This window comes from Zootoca vivipara, chromosome 2 (assembly GCF_965207765.1).
Source record: "Zootoca vivipara chromosome 2, rZooViv2.hap1.1, whole genome shotgun sequence".
Lineage (NCBI taxonomy): Eukaryota > Metazoa > Chordata > Lepidosauria > Squamata > Lacertidae > Zootoca > Zootoca vivipara.
The window spans coordinates 60,359,112-60,382,659 of NC_142584.1; the positions used below are offsets into that span (position 1 = coordinate 60,359,112).

General features: G+C 43.3%; 1 protein-coding gene across 1 annotated transcript; it reads left to right on the plus strand.

Annotated features, from left to right (window-relative positions):
- Positions 1–1,279: 1,279 nt before the first annotated feature.
- MYOZ3 (myozenin 3) lies at positions 1,280–23,190 on the plus strand. The gene is made up of 7 exons (XM_035105675.3): positions 1,280–1,462; positions 5,956–6,048; positions 7,302–7,459; positions 11,614–11,685; positions 12,894–13,041; positions 14,012–14,192; positions 19,617–23,190. Exons 2-7 carry the CDS (start codon positions 5,964–5,966, stop codon positions 19,783–19,785), a joined length of 813 nt encoding a protein of 270 aa, XP_034961566.1. The 5' UTR covers positions 1,280–1,462; positions 5,956–5,963; the 3' UTR covers positions 19,786–23,190.
- Positions 23,191–23,548: the final 358 nt, after the last annotated feature.

The window sequence follows — 23,548 nt, forward strand, 5'->3', positions numbered from 1 at the left end:
TCTGTGGACAAACGCCAGCTCCCTCGGCCTGAAGCGAGATGAGCACTGCAACCCCATACTGTAGTCGCCTTTGACTGAATTTAACTGTCCAGGGGTCCTTTACCTTTACAGTTGAGATCATCTGCACTGACCCTGCACTCGATTTATTTACAAGAACAGCAGCAATTTTCATTTGGTTCACCTGGGAGCGGGAAGAGAGGCAGAGAACCACTAAACCAGGCATCCCCAAACTGCGGCCCTCCAGATGTTTTGGCCTACAACTCCCATGATCCCTAGCTAACAAGACCAGTGGTTGGGGATGATGGGAATTGTAGTCCAAAACATCTGGAGGCCCGAAGTTTGGGGATGCCTGCACTAAACGAACATAGGATGCATGGTTATGTAAAGGTAAAGGGACCCCTGACCATTAGGTCCAGTCGCACTCAAGACTGGAATTTTGGTGCTCATCTCACTCAATAATAATAATAATAATAATAATAATAATAATTTATTATTTATATCCCCCACTCTGGGCGGCTTCCAACCAAATATTAAAAACAGTACAGCATCAAATATTAAAAACTTCCCTAAACAGGGCCGCCTTCAGTTGTCTTCTAAAAGTAAAATACTTGCTTAATGCCTTGACATCTGCTGGGAGGGCGTTCCACAGGGCGGGTGCCACTACCGAGAAGGCACTCTGGCCGAGGGAGCCAGCGTACAGCTTCCGGGTCATGTGGCCAGCACGACTAAGCCGCTTCTGGCAAACCAGAGCAGCGCACGGAAATGCCATTTACCTTCCCATCGGAGTGGTACCTATTTATCTACTTGCACTTTGATGTGCTTTTGAACTGCTAGGTTGGCAGGAGCTGGGACCGAGCAACGGGAGCTCACTCCGTCGCAGGGATTCGAACCGCCAACCTTCTGATCGGTAAGCCCTAGGCTCTGTGGTTTAACCCACAGCGCCACCCTTATCCCTGCATAGTTATGAGCTAGGCCCTAAATTGTTATACTATTGTGTTTTTCAACTTACAGCTCATTATGTTTCCAGTCATCCTAAATGGAATGGGGGGGGGAGTATTTTAATCAGCGGCTCTCAGACTTTTATCTCTGTGCCATACTTTCAGAATAAAAACTTGCTCACGCTGCACCATGTTTTTTTAATCGATAAGAAATACATTGGAAAACAGAAAGAAACACCTTTCAACACTTGCCACCAGCTCAGCTTGCCAAGTCTCTGCTCAGACCACGCCCCTTTTCTCAGCCAGAAATAAATGTCTGATGTAACAAGGATTAGGGTCTTGGCATCTTGGCGGCAGGAGATTGAAAAAGACACAAGGGGGCAAGACCTGGGACAGCTGGAAAGCTCTTGGGCGAGAAAAGGGGCTGAGGAAACTCAAACTGGGCTCTAATCCTCACCTGGGAAGTGTCTGCCATCTCAGGACTTCACCACAGGGCTTTACGGTCTGAGGAAGGGCTCAAGCAGGTATGGGGGAATCTCTTCTCTGGACTCAAGGGGTAGTTGGGTAGAAGGGAGAGGCTGCTGTGAGGAAATGTCAGAGGAAAAATGCTGGTAGTAATCTGGACAATGTCTTCTAGTGGATTGCATAATATGTATATTATTGAGGATCAAGACTACACACACAGAAAGATCCTTATTAGTGTTGAAACTTGGGACATTCCCCTCCCCCCTTTTAAAATGCAAATTTGGGGCTTTAATAAGCAGGAGATGTTCCAGCAGCTGTTGATGTGGGAAAGCAGCAGAGAGCATGTACATGGTGGTAAATCCATCCCTACTGCATGAAAGGGCGTTATATCTGTTTTATAGACCCATGTGATATTTCTCTGATACAACTGGAGCACCATGAGTGAGAGAGAGTTTGTTCCCCAAGGACACAAAGCAGGTGGCTGATAACCTATGCTAGGGAGCATGCTAGATAAGGCATCATTACTGCGTGGTCACTTAGACAGGAGGGCAGAAGAAGGGGAAAGGGAGACTTGGCAGCTGTTCAGTGTATCCATATAGGAAACACTCTTTGCAATGGCTAGGCAGCCCAGCTTAATGTCCATAGGGCAAATATTAGCACTTAGCCCAAGAACATGAGTTGATGGGTGCTTGCTCAGTCCATAAAGGAAAATGGCTTCTGACACAGGAAATCATAAGACTATGATCGAGACTAACCATTTGCTCTAGGAGACCCTGTCCAACACAAAATTGCAATGGAAGAATGCTGAATGCCCCCACAGAGCAGAAGCAGGGGAATGTGCTCTCAATCCAAGCTGGCAATCTTGTCAATACATAGCCCTTGCCTCTGTAACATTAGCTCCATCGGTTAAGCGATAATTAGCTTTCCAGTTTCTAATGCTCTCTGCAGATGTCACGGTGTGTCTCTCTTTGGACTGTCCTGTGGCAGTAAGTAACATAAAAGGCTTCCTATTGGGAGGGAAAGCAATTTAAATTTGCCAAACAATTCCGGTTCTTGAATTACGGGGCATAACATGACTTGCTCCAGCCTGCAGCCAGAGGCTTGGCCTGAAACAGGACAAGAAAGAGGGATATTATATATGCCAAAGCTTGGAACTACCAAGGGGGAAGTAAATTCTCTCACCCAGCCAGCATTGTCTACACATTTTTCAAATAAGGGAGGGTGTGACCACAAAGTTCAATTTCCTACGATCATCGTTTATGGATTTCACATCACGTTTTTAGATCCAGGCCATGTTCAAGACTGAAGAAATGGCCAATGTGTCTAAGTGATAGCTGGGTGGCAGGCCAATACAAAATTAGTCTGACCACCTTCCTGGCATTGTAGGCTGCAATCCTATGGTTGCTTACCAGGGAGTTGTCCCCATAGCATTCAGTAGGACTTTGTTATGTGAACAGACATGTTCAGGATTGCAGTGTTGCTTGATTAATTAACAAACCCTTCTGTTTGGGTTGACTCCAAGGCTCATGAAAGGTAAAGAGTTGTTGTTGTTTAGTCATTTAGTCGTGTCTGACTCTTCGTGACCCCCATGGACCAGAGCACGTCAGGCACTCCTGTCTTCCACTGCCTCGTGCAGTTTGGTCAGACTCATGGTGGTGGCTTTGGGAACACTGTCCAACCATCTCATCCTCTGTAATCCCCTTCTCCTTGTGCCCTCCATCTTTCCCAACATCAGGGTCTTTTCCAGTGAGTCTTCTCTTCTCATGAGGTGGCCAAAGTATTGGAGCCTCAGCTTCAGGATCTGTCCTTCCAGAGAGCACTCGGGGCTGATTTCCTTCAGAATGGATAGGTTTGATCTTCTTGCAGTCCATGGGACTCTCAAGAGTCTCCTCCAGCACCATAATTCAAAAGCATCATTTATTTGGCGATCAGCCTTCTTTATGGTCCAGCTCTCACTTCCATACATCACTACTGGGAAGACCATAGCTTTAACGATACGGACCTTTGTCGGCAAGGTGATGTCTCTGTTTTTTAAGATGCTGTCTAGGTTTGTCATTGCTTTTCTCCCAAGGTAAAGAGTAGGAGGAGATATATGGAGAAGGACAGTGGAAAAGGCAGGAATATGTGTGTGTTTTCTTACATTTATATCCTCCCAACTTCCCAAAGTCCAGGTTGCTTATATCAGACTAGTCACCTCATACCTGGCACTGCTTGAGAATTCTATGAAAAAATCTGTGCGGTTTTGAAAGGCTAATTCCACCATCTTGATCAAAATGGCACCCAGTTGTGTCCAAACGTAGACAAAAAATCCTGTTCCTTGATTTCAGCCTCCATCAGGTGAAGTATGGTTTTAATATTGTAAGAGATGACCAAGCGCATAGAAAATAGACAGATGGAGAATTTTTAAAAAATACATAGTAGATGTGTGAGGCATGTCAACATTTCAGACCTGCTAGATGGATTGAAGGATAAGAGAGCTAATGGTGGAAGGATTTCAGGAAGCAGTAATAAGGAAATGAGAGCAGGATTCTGCAGTTGCCAGTGATGGCAATTGCATTTCCATCCTGAATCCTGACTCATTGCCTAGTGAATACACATCATGGCACAAACTCAGTATCTGAGAGGCCACCTTTGGAGATAATCTACAAGCAATTTTTTTCAGCCATGCTGCAATGACAGGAATGCCACCCCCCACCCTCCAGAGCATATCCGTTTATGCCAGTGGCATGCTTGCAAAATGATGCCGGCTGAAGTGGGTGTATAATGGACGATGCCTTAAACAACACAGTCCTAACTTTGTCAATAGTACGTTGAATTCCATGGGGCTTATACCCAGGTAAGTGGGCTTAGGATTGACACCCCATTGCCCATAACACCAAGGGTGCTCATGATGTTGGAGACCTGATGTTTGTGTACATGCGTGACTTAACCCCTAGCACTATTAGGCCCTTTGAAATCTCAGGGCTAAGTACTTTTGTCCACCTCCAACTCCCATGAGATCATCGTGTCAGAAATCCATGCCTGCCTGCCTGCCTGCCTGCTTCCATCCTTCACAGACCAAGGATCAGGGTTACATCTCCCAATCCTCCCAGGTCAGTAACTTAAAATAGTTGCTGCTGATATAGGGAAGTCTCTCTAGCGGCACGGAGGAGGAACACACAGCCCTACATGAACTATGTAGTTCAGAGAAGCTGGACTTTGCTCACTGTAATGTGCTCCATTCAAACAGCTTGAGCTCAAGCTTATATTTTTTTATCCTCAAGGTCATTTGTTTACAACCCAAGGGCATTAAAAGCAAGGCTCCTTTTCTTGTCTAAGTGAGAATAATTCTGCATAACGATACAGGCCAAATGAATATAAACATTAATTGCAGTTTGGTTCTGGAACCGAGAGGTTTCAGAAGAGGACCTTGTATACCAAGCTTATTCTATCAGTCGTGTTGTTACAAATGTACCCCAACCTGTCCCCAAACTGTTAGAGAGGCAAGATCTGTTTGGAGATTCAGGTAGGTAACCGTGTTGGTCTGACACAGTCGAAATAAACACGAAAGCTTATACCAGAACAAACTTAGTTGGTCTGTAAGGTGCTACTGGACAATTATTATTATTATTTTGTTTTTATTAAGATCTGTTTGGGTCACAAAAGAGATAGAAGAAGGCAAGTTCTTATGCTCCTGAGTCAGGTCATTGATCTATCTAGCTCAGTATAGTCTACACTGACTGGCCCCGGCTCCCCAGGATTTCAGACAAGGGACATTGCCATCCCTACCTGGAAATGCTAGGGATTGAACCTGGGACCTTCTGCATGCAAAGCAGATGCTCTAACACTGAGCCACAGCCCTTCTTATGGATACCAGAGAAAGGAAGGGGAACAAGTCCCCTGCAGACAACTAGGTCCCCTCCCCCAAGAGCAAAGTTCAGTTGTTTCTAGGGCTTTGAATGCTTCATAACTGGATGTATGGCGAGAGCAAGCCGAATGAATGGGCAGTTTCTAAAAATGGATGAAATATAATAGAATCATAAAATCGTAGACTTGGAAGGGACCCCCAAGGGTCATCAAATCTAACCCCCTCCAATCACAGCTAAAGCATCCATGACAGATGACCATCCAAACTCTGTTTTAAGACTTCCAATGGAGGAGAGTCCATCGCGTTCCAAGGCAGCCCATTCCACTGTCACAACAGCTTTGAATGGCAGAAAGGTCTTAAAACGTTTAGTCGTCAAAATGACTAGCTGCTCTTGTCTATAACCTAGAAAGCCAATTTAGTCTCATCCACTTGCACATTTGTTATTATCGCACAAATATATTTGGCCTCATGCCCAGGACAGTGGTGATATATCCAGCATTTTCAGATTCAGAGGAAAGAGCAAATTTACAAAGTCAAACGTCCCAAGTGGGGCCAGTTGTTAGGCAATGCTATGTAGAGACAACAACACACACGAGAGATGTGTCTGAAGAGCTTCATTAACGGGTGACCCCGAAATTTCGGCTCCCCCTCTAAATGCTAATGAAGCTTGTGTGGAGACTGATAAACTCTTGCTTTCCTTTGCAGTCGAGAAAATGTTCCCCCTCCTTCATTCAGATCACAGCAGAGAGCCGAGGACACGGGCCCAGACCATTATGGGGGAGCTCACAGATGGGGAAGGTAAGCCGCCCTCCACTGCCATCATCTTTGGAGGTTGCTGACCTTTACAGGATTCGTGCATTAGCTTGTTTTCACTTGGCTTTTCATAGCTCACAAAGGCAAAGGCTGCAGTCCCAAGTAGACTCCCCTCTGCCCCCTGCCAGTGGGGCTTTAAGGAGAGGTGGCTCCACCATTGCATTCATAGCCAGCAGCTCATGGTGGCTGTAGCTGGATCCCTCCGTCAGCTCCAGGCTGGCTCCGTGATTGTTTCCAGGTTAGGAGCAATGTCACGCTTCACACAAAGGGCAATGAGACTGGCTAAGGCTCCAGCAGATCCCAGGCTGGTTCATACCTCTCACCCACCTAAAGAACAACCAGTTTAAGTGCTTTTTTTGTCAGTAGGGATACCACCAAGAGGCTAACTTCCTGTCAGCATGTCCAGTTGCTGGGAAGGGGATTTTAGTGCTTGTGTCCAGTCCTTCCACTGGCAGTGGGAGGCTAGCTCAGCTGGGGATCCCTCCACTCAGTCCAACTCCTCCTCCCCTATAGCCTTGCCTAAGTGGGGCTTAGATGGCTCTTCTCATCGCTCAGTAAACAAACTTTATGAGGTGAAGGACAAAATGGTGCCCCCATTTCATAGACTAAAGCTGACCAGACTTCAGGACTGGCGATAGGACACTGCTCTCCATCACACCTGAGGGGAGCAAGCTGTTGGGGGCAGGTGAGGGGAGTGGGCAGGACATGGGGCAGGTGCAGATTTGCCCTCCAACACCTCCTTCCCCCTCTCCCCTCCTGCATGAGCAGCCTCACTTCCCCGCCTCACAATAAAGGTAAAGGGACCCCTGACCATTAGGTCCAGTCGTGACCGACTCTGGGGTTGCGGCGCTCATCTCGCTTTATTGGCTGAGGGAGCCGGCGTACAGCTTCTGGGTCATGTGGCCAGCATGACAAAGCCGCTTCTGGCGAACTAGAGCAGCACACGGAAACACCGTTTACCTTCCCGCTGTAGTGGTACCTATTTATCTACTTGCACTTTGACGTGCTTTCAAACTGCTAGGTTGGCAGGAGCTGGGACCGAGCAACGGGAGCTCACCCAGTCACGGGGATTCAAACCGCTGACCTTCTGATCGGCAAGCTCTAGGCTCTGTGGTTTAACCCACAGCGCCACCCGCGCCTCACATTAGGGCACCTTTAATTAATTTACAACCAGCATTTTGTAAATTAAAACCTTTCATTTCCGCTGCCTCCATGTGGCATAAACCTGTTTTTCTCAGCTCTGGTGGAGCTCGATTTAGGAAAGAAGGTGAGCATCCCTCGGGATCTGATGATGGAGGAGCTCTCCCTGCCAATCAACAAGGGCTCCAGGCTGTACCAGAAGAGGCAGAGGAGAGTGCAGAACTTTGTGCTGGAGCATCCTTCGGGCTATAGAATTGTGAGTTTTTTGTTTTGTTTTAATTTATTTAATCAATTTTTCAACACAAACACCAACCACAAAAGACACGTACAACAAAAACAATAATAACAGTAATAACACAATTTGACAATTCAAATTTGAATACACTGATATACCTATGACTACACCTTTTTTCAACAATATTTTCCCACCTCTCTCTCCTCCCCCTACTTCCCACCACTATCCTGGATAGTATACTAGACCGAGGCCATTTAGGGCTTTAAAGGTCAGCACCAACACTTTGAATTGTGCTCGGAAACGAATTTAGAATTAAATTCAGTTCCCCTAAATAGCAATTTCTTTTTATTACTCTTGCTATAAATATCCTCACCTTGCACCAAAATGATCTTATCATTGGGCAGTTAATCAACATATGTATTAAGTTCACATTTTTACTTCCACATCTCCAGCAATTGTCTGCACTTGTTATTTTCTTCTGGTATAGTTTTGCTGGAGTCCAGTGGACTCTGAGTATTATTTTCTGTTGAATAAGTCTTAGTCTTAGATCCATAGAGGCTATTGTTGTTGATTTTATACTTGACTCCCATATATCGTTTGTTATCTGTACCCCTAACTCTTCACTCCATTTTTGTCTATCATATTCTAGATCGTATTTCTTCCTGTTCAGTAGGGTTTTATATAGTGCAAGTGTAGAGTTTTTTTGTTTTTGTTGCAGAGATTAAATCTTGTAGCAGCATGGGTGTTTCTGATGCTGCTATAGCTTCAGGGCCAAACTGCCTTTCCAACATATGTTTCAATTGGATGTATCGCCATTGTGTTTCACTGGTTAATCCGTACTTTACTTGCAAAGTCTTATATTCCACAAATTTGTAATTTTCATCAATTAATTGATTCAATGTCAAAATACCCCTTTTCATCCAATTTTGCCAAATAATTACTTGATTTCCATTTTTTTTATTTTGGGTTGGCCCTTATTGTTAATTTCTTATGCTGATAGGGGTCATCCTTATTATTTTTATTCATCCAGATTTTTATAGGTGCTTTAATAGTCCCCAGGATAATAGGATATTTCATAAAATTGGAGCCGAGTTTAGTCCACCCTACAAGAGGTTGAAAGAAACTATATTTGATAGTAGCCCAACTGGGATTCCTGTTAGCTCTCCAATAATTAGTCTTACTCAGCAGGTAAACCTGGTGATATAATTCCAGATTTGGGAGCCCAAATCCGCCTTCCTTAGTTGGAAGTTGCATTCTATGTAGTGATATTTTCGGTGGCTTTGTGCTACAGAATTGTGAGTTGTGTTTCCATCCTGAGGGAAGAGGCAGGAAGCTCTGTGAGAACAACCTGTTGGTCCACAGCAACAGGTGCAGTAAGGCAGGCAGCAGTGCTGACCAAGTGGACTCTTGTTTCTCAACCATGGATCCCTGACTGCCTAAGAATGAGAATGCGAATCCTTCCCAGTTAGGTTGCTGAGATGGGTAGAGGAATGGCAGGCCTCTTTAATCCTGTTGCTTGGCTTCAAGTGTAGTGGGTGTGCAATGCTCCATCCACAGCCTCTGAAATATACTCGGAGTCGAGAGTGAATTTCATGCTCTTTATTCAGCTCGTAGTCATCAAGGAGAAGAAGAGAAGAATAGCCCTTTCCTCAAAACCATCTGCTTATATACATTATTTACACAATGGGCCTTGCATGTTATTGGCTACACCTGTGGGCCAATCAGTTTGTGGATTGACTTCTGCTAGCAGCCTGATTGGCTGCTCCTGCAGGCCAATCAGGTTGCGGATTCACTTCTGCCAGCAGCCTGATTGGCTGCTCCTGCAGACTGATCAGACTGCTGATTCTGGATCCTATTGTTCTATGATTCAGCTCAGTACATAACAGCTTCCATGCCATCCTCCCTTCTATTTCCCACCTATTTGCTTTTATTCATTGAAATATCGGCACACCACTTTTCTGCCCCACTAGCATTTCCCAAGATAGTCTACAGAACATCAATTAAAAACAAGGTCAGGGAGCTGGATCCAGCCATCAGCTGTGAGAAGCATTTTCCTTTGCCCACACAGTTTGAAACCAGAGGAACAGGCCTTTGCGAGCACAGGAAAAGCACTTCACGTGATGTCGTGGAGATATCAGGTGGGCCTGTGCCTCTGCAAGCACTGCCAATCAGATGATGGTTTGCTCTGGCCCAGGCACAAGGTTTTGCAGGCAACCACACATCAGCTGATTGTCAGTGTTTGCATGGGACTTTTAGGAGCTGCCAATCAGAGCCTTCACCCTGAGATTATATTTGACATTGTTTAGGGCAGGTGGGTGTAGCTTGGGGAAGACAGCCTCATGGGCCAAACTGGAACCCCTGCTAGGCTTAATGAGGCTCATGGACCAGAGATTGTCTGCTGCTGATTAAAAGCAACAGCCAATAATAGTGTAATAGTGTAAAAACAAGCAAGGACTAAGCATTGGCAGCCAGATCACAAAGCCATAAAAGGAGGGGAGAGAAACCAAACCAAAGAGGAAACAAAACATGTGCCAAAATGCCAGTAAGATGGGGCCAAACTGGGTTGTGGCAACACGACATGCAGCAAAGTTTCTGTGAATGTGCAGTGTTGGAGAAGGCGCTCTTCCAAAAAGCCTTATCCTAAACCGTTTCGGGGTAAAGGCTTTAACAACTAAACACCTAAGAGCTGTTAGAGGGTGTCTTGAGAACAGATGCCAAGTCATGTCTGCTCCTACTGATGACAGACAGAACAAGATGTCAAGCCGCTTCTGCTCTCAGATCATCCTCAGGACACCCTCAGATCGTCCTTTGAGCTTCACAAGGCGTGCAAGATTTGGCATGGTGGTCATGCACTCAATGCATGGACAAGATCATCTTGCAGGCAAGCAGGCACCTCTGGCCCTCTCCTTGGCCAGCAATACCTCTCCTGGTCTAAACAATTACCGACTATGCTATTTGATGGGCTAATAAAATGAATTAGTGGGCTGTATGCAACTGTGTGCTGCTCACACCAGTTCCAGTGGAATTAATAAACCCAAGATAGTCATGTCTATTAATGTCAGTGGGTTTACTCTGAGTAGGACCAGCATTGGATACAACCCAGTTGTAAGTTTATTGCACTAGCTGTTGTGCTGTGACATGAATCTTCCAGAACACTCCTCCTCGCTTTCTCAGTTGTGGATCAGCTGAGGAGGGGGGCTTTATTGCTTCCTGCCTGCTCACCAAATGATGGATCTGATGTCCAGGGAGGGGACAATTCACATCCCTGCTAGATCATGGGGCTCCGCCCACAACAGCATTGTGTATTTCTCTCTCTCTCCCTTTCACCACCTTCATTTTGCTGCTGCTGCCACTGCCCAAACTGAGTGTTTAAGAGATCAGGCCCCTGAGCGGGGGCTTATCCACCCCTGCTCGAGGAGTCGGTGCCATGCTTTGCAGTCTCTTTTGCTAAGCAAAAGTCAGTATCAGAGACTTAGAGCTGAATGCATTAACATTGAAGAAAGTCCCCGTTTTCTAATTATACAGGCACCATCAGTTGAGTCGTGGGCATGTGATCTTCATTTATATAGCTGCTACATTAAGGCCAAATAACTACCTTTGACAGTCCCAATCTTATTTTATGATGTATTTTGTAAACGGCCTTGTGATCTTGTAATGGTTTTGTCTGGTTCTGTTATGGCCTTATTTTGTTTTGTTTTGGTTTTGTTTGTTTATATGGGCTTAAAGCCGTAAATGTCTTTGACAGCTTTTCTTTAACTCATTCCTAAAGCAATTTAACTGTTGACACCTCTGTCTGCGAGTAGCTGGAGCAAATCTAGTCATCCCAGCATTTAACTGGAGTCCACACATATATTCTCTAGTAGTCTTTTTAAGTTAAATCACCTGGCTCGTGGTTATTAATTCCTCTTTCATATAGTATGCATTTGACAAACCACTTCTCTCCTCTCCGCACTCCCCTTCTAAAAATAGGTTCACAATTGAGGCCACCAGATTTGCTATGGGAATAGGCATACAAGGCAAGGGCAAAATTATGAACCACTGCAGAATAAGCTCCAGGACTGCCAATTCCAACAGGTGGTCATGTTTAGCTTTAATCTACAGTACTAGTGTCTGCTTTCTCCATGACCCTTGCCCATGTCATGTATTAATATTATTTTCCTTGCTCTCTTTACAAGATCTCAAATGCTTCTGGAGGAGGAGGAGGCTCACACGCTGATTACGATGGAGTTGGCATGTCAGAAGGACAGGTACACTTGCTTAGGCTAGAGTTAAGGGTCCATCATGAGACCTGGAGAATAGGGTGGGTCATAAAAAACTTTTTTTGGAAAATGTTTCATCCCTTGATCTTATATCAGGCATATGGTATAAACATAGTCAAATTTCAAATTTGGGACAAATCGGTTAATATTTAGACCCTGCTCCTACAGATTGAAATTTTGCCTCACTACGAGTGATGAAAACATAGGAATTTGACTCATTTATTCTCAGTATGTTAAATTGTGAACTAATAAACATAAATTTTAGGTTTTATGTAGAGCAATAATAGTTGCATACTATTATTTTCTGCAATATTTATTTAATTAAGAGAAAACATGTTGATAATTTACCTGAAAAACCAATGGTTTTGAACAAATTATATGGAACAATTAAGCAAACGGTGTACTAAACAAGTAAACATAAACATTAAACAATAAAACACCACTCATATTATGTGTTGCATCAAAACATCACATTATACTCTACTGGAGAAGCCAAAAAGTGACACACTGAGCCAGATTCACCCTGAAGCTATGTCATTTGAACTTCTTTCCCATAGTGACCCATCTCCTCGATAGGGAGCAGACTCACTGACTATTCCAAATTAATATTTCAGTGGGGGCAGTGTAAGTGTCTTCATGCATGCACCCAAATACGTACCTGATCTGCATGTCCTGTGAAATTCATTGGTACCTTTCTTCTGAGAGAGGGAACCCATACTATGGACCAACTGGTATAATTATCATTGCCTCTTCCCAGGGAATTCTGAGAATTGTAGTTCTGTGAGGGGTAGGATAGGGCTTTCTAACAAAGAAGCCAAGTGTCTTGTACTCTGAAACCAATATAAGACTGTAGTGTGGATATACTAGTTTCTAACAATCCCATTGTAGAATACATGCCACTTGAGTAGCAGGAGGTAGAAGCACTGGAAAGCATTCAGGCAGTTTTGGACTGTGGTCCATTCACAGAAGCAGCTGGAAGATGTGTTCCATTTGCTTCAAGCAAAATTCTTTTCCTCAATGGTGAATAAAAAAAAGCTCACCCAACCAAGGGCCTGGCTGGCCTTCTTCCACTCCTTTTATCATTCCGCTTCTGCCTGAAATTCCAGGCCTACCTCAGTCTTGAAAGCACGCTGAGGAGACCTTTCTGATGACAGAAAACATCTTGCAGCCTATGCCTGTTTCTCTTTGTCTGCTAGTCTATCCTTAATGCCGAAGGGAAGGAGAACTACCAGGCTGGACTTCACGAAGCAGCCTCAGGAAAGGCGACACCTCCCAAAGTGCCAAAGAAAACAAACAAAGTCTTGCGGATGAGCAAAGCCCTGAATCCCAATGCCATCGCTCCAGGTATGATTCACGCACAGCACCACTGGGACCAGAACTCTTATTCAGCACAAAAGCAAGAGTTCAATGGGGGGCTGGTAGAGCACCTGCTTTGAATGCCAGAGGTCCCAGGTTCAATCCCCAGAATCTGGAAATGGACTGGAAAAAAATCCCTGTATGAAATCCTGGATAGACCGTGGGGACAATACTGAGCTAGGTGGACCACGGCAGCTTTCTAAATGTCATTAATGTCAATAAATGTCCAAATAATGGTAACAGCAGTTGTTGGAAGGATCCTAGTTGCTGTCAGGTTAAGCCCCACTCCAGTGCTATCTCAAACATTCCCTGGAGCCCTTGACTCTACTATAGTTTTGTTTTATTTCTAATCTCCCTTAGCACCAGCAGATGCCATTTGTACCTGATCACAGGAGTCAAAATTTAGTTTACAACTTCCAGGATAGTTGTAGTTTCAGGAACTTCACTTCACCAGCAACGTTCCTTGAGACGTCTGACGAGACATCTCAATACCCATTCCCTCTAAGCAAACTCATGCAGAGGACAGCTGCATAAGAGAGAAGCTGGTGTCCTTCGTTAAATATAGAAAGGCAGGGGAAGGAAGAGGGACCTTCTTTGTTAAGGATGGCAACTGGCCTTTGATGCAGCCACCCTGCTTGTCAAAATGACTGGGGAGGGAGCCAGTGCTGCTTTCATGTGTGTGTATGTGTGTGTGTGTGAACTGCACATCTGCAAACAGCAGGACAGGACATGCCAAGGCAAGGAGAAGAAGCTGCCTTCTACTGAGCCACATGCCATGCTCTACTAAGGACAGGAGGGCCATATTGCTGAAGGCCCCCAAAATCTGGAAACAGCCCTGCTCTTTCACATCACCTGCTCTAGTTTCTGCTAGGAACAAGAACTCTAAAATCAGATACTTCAGGTTTCTCTGCCATCGTATTTAAGATGTTTTCGTTGAATGTGACATTCTGAACCACAGGCTATTCTGGACCTCTAAGTGGCGTACCACCAGAGAAGTTCAACTGGACAGCCATCCCCAAAGGCTACCAGTGCCCCTGGCGGGAGTTCCTTAGCAGCGAGGACTACCAGGTAGACCATGAGACCCGTTTGCCTGAAGCTCCCAGAAAAGTGAATAGTTTTGACGTCAGGAGCTTCAATAGGTAAGGCCTCATTCTATTTCCGGTGGAATTTTGAGCTGGGATGTTCGGCATATACAGTACTTTAATCAGCATTCACAGCTGATGGTGCAATGGGGCTTCCCCTGCCCCACAACAAACAACCCCTGAAATTAGTTCGGGAGTGTGTGTCAGAAGAACCTTGTAGAACTGTGCGCAGGGGGAATAGAGGGGTGATTGTTCCGTTTGTCAAGCCCAAATGCTTGCCCTGGTGGAACAATTCCTTTAGCACAAGATTGAATTCCTCCCATTTATTTGGGAATAAGCACCATTTCATTATGGGGAGGAAAGGGATAATATATTTCTTAAGTTAAAAATAATAAAACGAGCACCTGCAGCCATGAACATTCCTACCTCCCGCTGACTAGAATCAAAAACAAAAGAAATTTAAAAATGAATAAAAATATATTAAAAAAACAAAAACAAAAGAAAGAAAGGATGCTGTGGTGACTGGAGGCATGCCTGTTCCATCCAAGGGGCTGATGCAGGATCTGTTTGTTGCTGCCACTCTGTGGGTGGCCATTTAGGAGTCCTGCAGGGCCACAGGCTTTGGCCTCAAATTGCATCCCTAGCAGCAGCACTGCTGGCGTCTCAAGATGTTCTTTTGTTAGGTAGGCAACTATTCCAGCCTCATGGCTCGCTAGCAGTAGTTAATATAGGACTGTTAAAGTAACAGCAATTGTGTAGAAGACATGCTTGCATGAGCCACTGCTTTGCCATTCATTACCTTGTGGGAAATTTCCACAAGTTAATACTTTCGGTTCCACCTGGCTTATGGTATGAGAATGTTAGAAGATGGCCCCAGAAAATCTAGCACACGCTTCAGATACGTAATCATAAACCAGCTTTTAAGAAAAGTGCAGGACCCCTGCATCCCCATCATCTAGGGATGGGGAACCTATGGCCCTCCAGATGTTGCTGAACTTCACATCCTGTCAGCCCCAGCCAGCATGGTCAGGAATGATAGGAGTTGTAGTTCAGCATCCTCTGGAGGGCTAGATTCCCTCACCTTGCCCTAGGTAGGGCTTTGCTCTGGAGTCTGGTATCAGTTCCATGGAGGGCATGTGGGTGGAGCTATTAACGCATTTGCATCCTTCTTCTTGCAAGTGTTTTTCCAGAAGTCCCATTCTGCAGGGATACATAGAAAGTATTTTAAAAAATGCTTTAGGACTTGAGGCTCACTGATTATTGGGCTTATGAATTTGTTCCCAACTGCTAGTAACAGAAACTTGAAATTGTAAGTCTCCTATATCATTGTGTCACTGAAACTGGAGGAAGAGAGGTATCAAGCGAGGATTCTGTTTACCCCCCATGCCACTCTCACATGCTTTTAACCAAGAGTTCTGTTCTGTTTCCTTTATGCATTAATCTGCAAATGAAAAATAATTGCAGCCATCAGCAGTCGTTAACAGCCATCTACAGGTTTACCACTCCCATCAGCCCATCACCCATTCCCACCCACCCCCACCACCCTCTGTATATATATATAAGGGTCTGACACTTCTGTTTCAAGTGTATCTGAAGAAGTATGCATGCACACGAAAGCTCATACCAAAATAAAAACTTAGTTGGTCTTTAAGGTGCTACTCAAGGAATTTTTTTCTAGTTAACACTGAAAAGGTTATTTTAATTACGTATCTAAAGATATATATATATTTCTCAAAGTGCATATGTAAATCTCTATTTTGATATGCTTAAATTGCCAAGAACTGTGTTCTGACATTTGGAGAAGTGTGGAATCTGTTGCAGAGCTCCATTTCAATCCGTACATCATTCTCTAAAAGGCTATTTCATGTATGAACTAATAAAGGTTTAATGCTTCAACCACCCCTAACTCCTGGCACTGAAAGTTGGGTCAACGAGAAATACTCTGATTTGACAGAAGTTTTAATCCATTCGCCTTAATATGGTAGCCACGTTAGCAACAGAAATCAAATGAAACCTATCACGTTCATGGCAGAAAATTTTCCACAACTCATAAGGCAATAATTTGCAAGTTAAGACTTCCCAGTTTTTAACAGTGCAGCCAACTTGATTCTATAAAGCAACCCTAACTCCTGACCAAGGATTTGTTGGACAGGAATGGATTGACATAGGCTCCCCACCTGCAAGCCAGGACAGAAAAGAGGGGGTATTTGTCTATTTTTCTTGTGCCAGCTCCAAGCTGGTACAACAGAGTAGTCGACACTGGGCTCCTCCTCAGCTGCCAGCCCAGGTTATGACCCAGAGGATCTTTGGCTGACCTGCTCCACTCCTTCCCTGACCACAATCTGTCCCATCCAGACCCTTGTCAACAGCTCCCCCTGATGACCTTGCCCCTGACATAAACCAGGAAACCTCTGCCACATCCTATTCCACCCCCAGCAGCACAGCTTTGCAAATGAAAACAGTCACCAGCTTTAATCTTAGAGATCCACACGATCCAGTGAAGGTGCCACTCATATTTTTGCCTTCATCAGCTAATTGACAACTTTCAAAACTTCATCGTCTGCAGTGTACGTTGCTAAAGCATAATTCATAGCCTCTTCACATCTAAACATACCTGCCAAGTTGCTGTCAGAGAAATAAGGGACCGGGCCGGAAATAGCAGACCGGATGTAGCGCTGCCACCATTTTGGAACTGGGCAGAGCAGCATCAAAAGTCGCTTCTGAGCATGCTCCGCCCAGTTCCAAAATGGCCTCCGCGCCAGAATAAACTGGGAAAAAACAAAAAAAATCTGTTTTTTCAGCTAGGAACAGCTGGAAAAACGGGGATTTCCCAGGGAAAACGGGAGACTTGGCAGCTATGCATCTAAATAAGAAAATTCTTGCTGAAACCATGCCCAATTAGTCTTCGTCATTCCCATTGAGGGTCGGCCCACCCCAGAGGCAAGGTGAGGCGACTGCCTTGGGCAGCAGGGTCCACAGGGGCAGCAGATCCTGATGCAGATATTTATTCCTCCTCTAGTTCATGATGTAGATCTTCACTTATCCCTTCTACCCTGGCAGGGAGGTACTATTCTGTGGCTCGCCTCAGCTGCCAATGTCTTGGGCCAGCCCTGCTCCCATTACTGTCTTGCAACGTCTTTTTTAAAAACAGAGTCTCCCTGCATCTCAATATCTTTAACATATGTTAGACTGGGGAACTGTTCCAAAGACTTACTCTTTTAGTTTAGGTTACTGCTCATGTTTCTGTTTTATTTCAGGCCCTGTAGCAGAAATACATTCACATATGCTAAACAGACATAGCTGCCTAGTTTCTTCCTCTCTCTGACACACTGTCCTTTTTAATGTTTTAAATAGCACTGCATACCAATTTAATTCAGTGCTTACCATGCCTTCATTTTGATGTTTCAGTGATTATGACTTGCCACAAAACAATTCAAGAAAGCAAATGTTTCAAGACAAATAACAACCTGACTGAAAGGCAAGGAATTTTTTTTAAAAGAAAATAATTATTTATTGGATGTTTAAAACAAAACCCACCATGGCCATTAGGGGACCAAGACGATATGTTGTTTAGTCGTGTCCGACTCTTTGTGACCCCATGGACCAGAGCACGCCAGGCACTCCTGTCTTGCACTGCCTCCCACAGTTTGGTCAGATTCATTCATGTTCGTAGCTTCAAGAACACTGTCCAACCATCTTGTCCTCTGCCATGTCCTCCTCCTTGTGCCAACATCAGGGTCTTTTCCAGGGAGTCTTCTCTTCTCATGAAGTGGCCAAAGTATTGGAGCCTCAGCTTCAGGATCTGTCCTTCCAGTGGGCACTCAGGGCTGATTTCCTTCAGAATGGATAGCTTTGATCTTCTTGCAGTCCATGGGACTCTCAAGAGCATCAGCATTTGGTATGCAGGCTTCTCTACTGGCAGGTGCAGTCTGCACTCATTTTAACTTCCCACATTACCCTGGAGGAATGCTACATCAGGAAGTATTATGGGAAATAAAAATGACTGCCTATCGATAGGTAAATGAAGTGAAGGCTGCAATTGAGATCAGCATAGTGGGCAGGGCACCATAGAGTACTATGTCAAGGCTGTCTTCAAAGGCAGCCCAGGTGCCGAGATAGGTCTTTGAAAATATATATATACTGGGGAAAATATTTTATTTTGGTTAAGCTTCTCTTTAGCATTCCAAGTTAGAACCTTTTGACTTGAAAATTATTTTCATTTCAGTGCCAACAACAACACTGATTTATTTTCTCAGATACACCCAGATTTTCAGTTTTTACTGCCCTGTTGCAAGTGAAAATAAATAAACTGGCTCCGAGTTTTACACAACTTTTTTGTTTGCATAATACACTTGAATAAATGTTAGTCTTTAACATCTTAGAATTCTAGATAAACCCCCCCCCTCCCAGCACAGCTGCCTTCCACGTGCTGCTTTCAAGATAGAATGCCGTGTTACATGCTTCTTGCTACACCAAGAACACACATAGCTGCTTTCAAGCGCAATTAGATTTTCACCATAGGACCAAAGTTCCGCACTATTTTGTAAACAGACACTGACCAGTTGTGCAAAGCAGCAGAGAACTGAAGCCATTTGCAGTCGTTATACCCCCCCCCCCCAAAAAAAATACACATTGTAAAATAAATATGTACATGCATACATTTCACAAGTGTGAGGCAGCTCAAATATTTATAGGAATTGTGTGTGCACTAGAAGAACATCAAGGGAATACCTGAATGAAGCATGAAAGCAGTGAATTCTGTAGGTGCAAGTAAAAACATCATAAAACATAATTAAAAATCATCTTCTGAGGCCCTTCTTTGTGTGCTTCCTCCTTGAGAGGTTCAGAGGGTGGCAACATGAGAATGGGCCTTTTCTGCAGTGGCTCCCCGTCTGTGGAATGCTCTCCCCAGGGAGGTTCGGCTGGTGCCTTCATTATATACCTTTAGGTGTCAGGCAAAAACGTTCCTTTTTAACCAGGCCTTTGGTTGATTTGATTGACACCCTTTGATTGACGCCCTTTTAAAATGTGAGGTTTTTTGTGGGGGTTACTGGATTGTTGTTTTTATTTTGATTATATATTTTGTGGTTTTATATCTTGATTTTGTTCTGTGAACTGCTCCGAGACCTCCGGCTATAGGGCAGTATATAAATTCAATTAACAGCAATGTAGCTGAAACTGCTGACAGCAGACTAGTGCAGCAGATAATGGGAAACATTTATTTTCAACCCACTTTTCATAAGAGACGATCGCAATGACCCCTACAGATTGTCAGGACCCACACTATTCTTCTGAATGTAATTTGCTTTAACTGTTTTCAATTTCCGAATTTTAAATGGCTGTTAACCCACCCTGGGACCTGCTGGCGAAGGGTGGAAATAAATTTAATAATACATGACCATGGAGGACCAACACCTACAGTACCTCGTCCCCACTTAAGACTGAATGTGTGCTTGGTTTGCAATTTTATTGTACCTGCAGGACCCCAACCCCATTTGGTGGACCATTACTGAACGATGTGATCCCTGGGTACGAGATGAATGAAGCCCAGACAGACATGAGCAGCTTGGAACTGATGCTAAACAGGCCCAGCTTCAACAGAGCACCTCGGGGCTGGATACAGGAGATGCCAGAATCCGAAGATCTGTAACTTGCTATAATGCTAGCCTCCTAGTTTACTAATGCAGTCATGGGAATAAGAAAGCAAGCACCCTCTTTGAATTCTGTTGCTTTACACATGAAGACATAACAACAATCATCTGTTCCTTAGGAGGTCTTAAAATTTGGTAAATACAATCTCAGACGAACGGCGACACATGACACATTGCACTATGTCGTGATTTATTTAACAGAAATAAAGCCAAAACGGAAAAGGCGTGTGTGAAAAACTAAGTACACCTTGTGATTCAGTAGCTCGTAGAAGCACCTTTTGGCAGCAATAACACGAAGCAATTGTTTTCTGTAGCACTTTATCTCTCTCACATCATTGTGGAGGAATTTTGGCCCATTCTTCTTTACAACATTGCTTCAGTTCATTGAGGATCGCTTTCCTCCTTGACATTGTGTTAAAACACACCTGAATGCTCCAGACCAGCAAACTGCTAAAAAACCCCCCAGCTTTTATAGAGGTGGGCACACATGCTGATGATCAATTAAGCAATGACATTTGATTAGCAGCCCCTGTCTGCTACTTAGCTTCTTAATTCTTATGGAAGCAGTATGGGTGGACTTAGTTTTTCCACACGATTTCTCCATCTTGACTTTATTTCTGTTAAATAAATCATGGCACGATATGTCATGTGTTGTTGTGCATCTGATGTTGCATTTACCTAATTTTAAGACCAGTTAAGGGACAAATGATTGCTATTATGTCCTGATATGTAAAACCCCCATAATTCAAAGGGGGTGCACTTCGCTTTTCCTATGACTGTATACACCTCTCTAGCATAGGATACCCTACTCACACACAAGGCAAAGTTGGAATAGTAGGTCATGCTTGTTACTATTACATGTGTCCTGCACAAGCTCCTGCCTAGGGCTTTTACTGTACAATTTGACTGTACAAGCACAGCCTGCAACCCACTTCATATTGGGATTTATGTTTTTGAAAGGATCCTTCTACCAAACCCAGAACTGCAAAAGCCAAGATGTCAGGTTGCTGCTTGAGTCTCAAAAGGAACCTAGTTTGTTCAGGAAAGTGAACCTATTTCCTTCTGAGAAGCATGAAGCTACATTCAAGTTCAAATGAGTTATATTTCCTTTGGTCCAAAGAGAAAAAACGAGTCTGGATGCCAAGTTTGTGTCAAATACCACCCCAAAACTTTCTTCGGAATGCCATCAAAGTAAGATGCTGTAACAATAAAAATCACATCAATAGCTAGGTAATAGCAATAAAGATTTGAAAGCTGTCTTCTAACTTCATTTTTCTCTTGTCCTAGAAGCTATTTGCAGATAGGTGTTGTTGTTTGTTTTTTTGCATTCGAGACAAGACCCAACATCTAGCTTTAGAACAGGGAGGGATGAGTCATAACTTTAAGGCCCAAGACAAATTAGGTTGCGGGGACACAGTAGCCGTTTGCTATGGAACCTAAATACAACATCACCATGGTGCTAATGAACTAATAAGCAGTGCTGAGAGAGCCAACTCTGCCATCTGATGGGAAGAGCTCTTTCCACTAGCTCATGCGGAAAGCAACACAAAGTTTTGTTCTCACTATTTAGCCTCATTAAATATGTAGCAGGATATGTGAAGCCTAAGAAGCCCATTAATATAAAATATTTAAATTTGAACTTAAGGATTAGAGAAATTAGTGGGAAATCGACTCGAGGAGGGGGAGAAGCAGGGCAGTAAATTCATGCTTGCCATTTCAATGGAAATCGCATGTAAACAGCATTCTAGGATTGCAACTTAAGATCTCCTTACCCACAAACTGGAAATAAAACAGGAAAAGGGGGCTGAAATTAAAACAGGAAAAAGGATTGTCCCTTAACTGACCTGTTTGTTACTAATACAGTTCCCAAAACGGACCGTGAGTGGGCGCCACTGGTCTGATCACACTGTCCTGGGTTTTCTACTCTGCCTGTATTGTTACAGGCATTTTATAAAGCAGACCTACATATTCCAGATCTTGGAATAGATGAGAACATACCAGTAATAGTTTTCATTTAAATACCTACTTTCATTCATTTATAGCTGCCATTATTATTATTATTATGTTTATTCAGCTTTGTGGGACTCCTGTGTAATTTTTATGGCTATTTTAAATTATTGGTATTTATGTGGCTATTAAACTAGGCAGTTTTTCTTAGATTTTTGTTAGTGATTGAGAGGCTACAACATGTAAAATAAATGTAATATTAAGAACATTAGCTGTCAGAGGGACTCTTTAAAAGGGAACTTAAAAGCTAATTCCTACCTGTATGATTTGTTGTTAGAATGGTATACAAAAGATGAACTGACAAAAGACATGATGATAAAATGGGCAAAAGATTTTGGGTATAATATTGAATACGATGCGTGGTTGAAATTGTGGAATCAAACATTGAAATTTACTGCATGTACTGCCCTGAAAAAGAATGTCTTGAAGATGATGTACAGATGGTATTTAACACCAGTAAAATTAGCCAAGATGTATAGGATGAGTAGTAAAACATGCTGGAAATGTAAAGAGAAGGATGGTGAATTTTATCATATGTGGTGGACATGCGAAAAAAATTAAAAGATTTTGGGAAATGATATATAATGAACTGAAAAAGATTTTTAAATATACCTTTCCCAAAAAACCGGAGGCTTTTTTACTGGGTCATATAGGACAAGAGATTGTAAAAGATCAAGTATTATTTATGTATGCGACAACCGCGGCAAGGACTTTGTTAGCCCAAAAATGGAAAACTCAGGAGTTACCAACGATCGAAGAGTGGCAGACAAAAATGATAGACTTTGCGGAATTAGCAAGACTGACTAGCAGGATCCGAAACCAGGGAGAGGCAAGGTTCCAAAAAGACTGGAGTAAATTCGTGGACTATATGGAGAGGAACTGTAGAAGTTTAAAGACACTTGCAGGACTGAAATAAATCCTACGAAATGACTTTAAGTAGAAGGAGCAAAGGAACTGCGAGACAAGAGTTGATAAGAAAACCAGATGAGGGGAGGGAGGGAAGTCAAAGCTCGGCAGAGCACTGGGAATATGAGATAGATGAATAGATGTTAAAAAGAGAAAATTTGTGTGTGTGGTGTTTGTTGTGGAATGTTTTGTTTTGTTTAATGTGTTTAATGTGTTTATTTGAAAACCTAATAAATTGCTTTAAAAATAAATAAATAAAAGCTAATTCCTACCAAAGGGGGCACTTCAACAGCTATTCCGAACATCAAGAGTAGACTTTCCATTCCAGCTCCCATAACACAGCATATAGGCAATTAAACAGGTAGAAATATCAGACTATTATTTGTTACAAAATCCTTGTCAGTGAAGGAATAGTTCTAAATTTTTGAACTAGAAGTGATGTTTACATTTGGACATATGTGGGGAAATAAAATGAACTATATTTTGAAGTGCTTGTTGCTTGGTTATTTGGTAAAACACTTCAATATTTGAGATTTGTCTCTGATTTGTCATTTTAGAATTTGTTAAAGCCTTCAAATTGCTTCAATAAGGACTTGGGCACTTTCGATAAATAGCATACTACCTGCAGTTTCACACCAGTGTGGAGGCCTAAAAAATCAAAATGCATTTGTGCAAGTGTTCATCAGACACGTTTATATTTCATCTTTTTAGTAAATGGGGCAAACACTATGCAATGTCAAATCCATTTCTTTTACACAACTGCAAATTCCAGATATCATTGAGTGAACCTGCAGAGTGCTGTATTTTCTTTCTTTCTTTTTAAATGCACACAAGGTAATAAGACCTGGA

Coding starts and splice junctions, on each gene's coding strand:
- MYOZ3 (XM_035105675.3), top strand. CDS start 5,964: ATGTTCCCCCTCCTTCATTCAGATCACAGCAGAGAGCCGAGGACACGG. Junction 7,460..11,613: donor ATCCTTCGGGCTATAGAATT/GTGAGTTTTTTG, acceptor TCTCTTTACAAG/ATCTCAAATGCTTCTGGAGG. Junction 13,042..14,011: donor TCCCAATGCCATCGCTCCAG/GTATGATTCACG, acceptor TCTGAACCACAG/GCTATTCTGGACCTCTAAGT.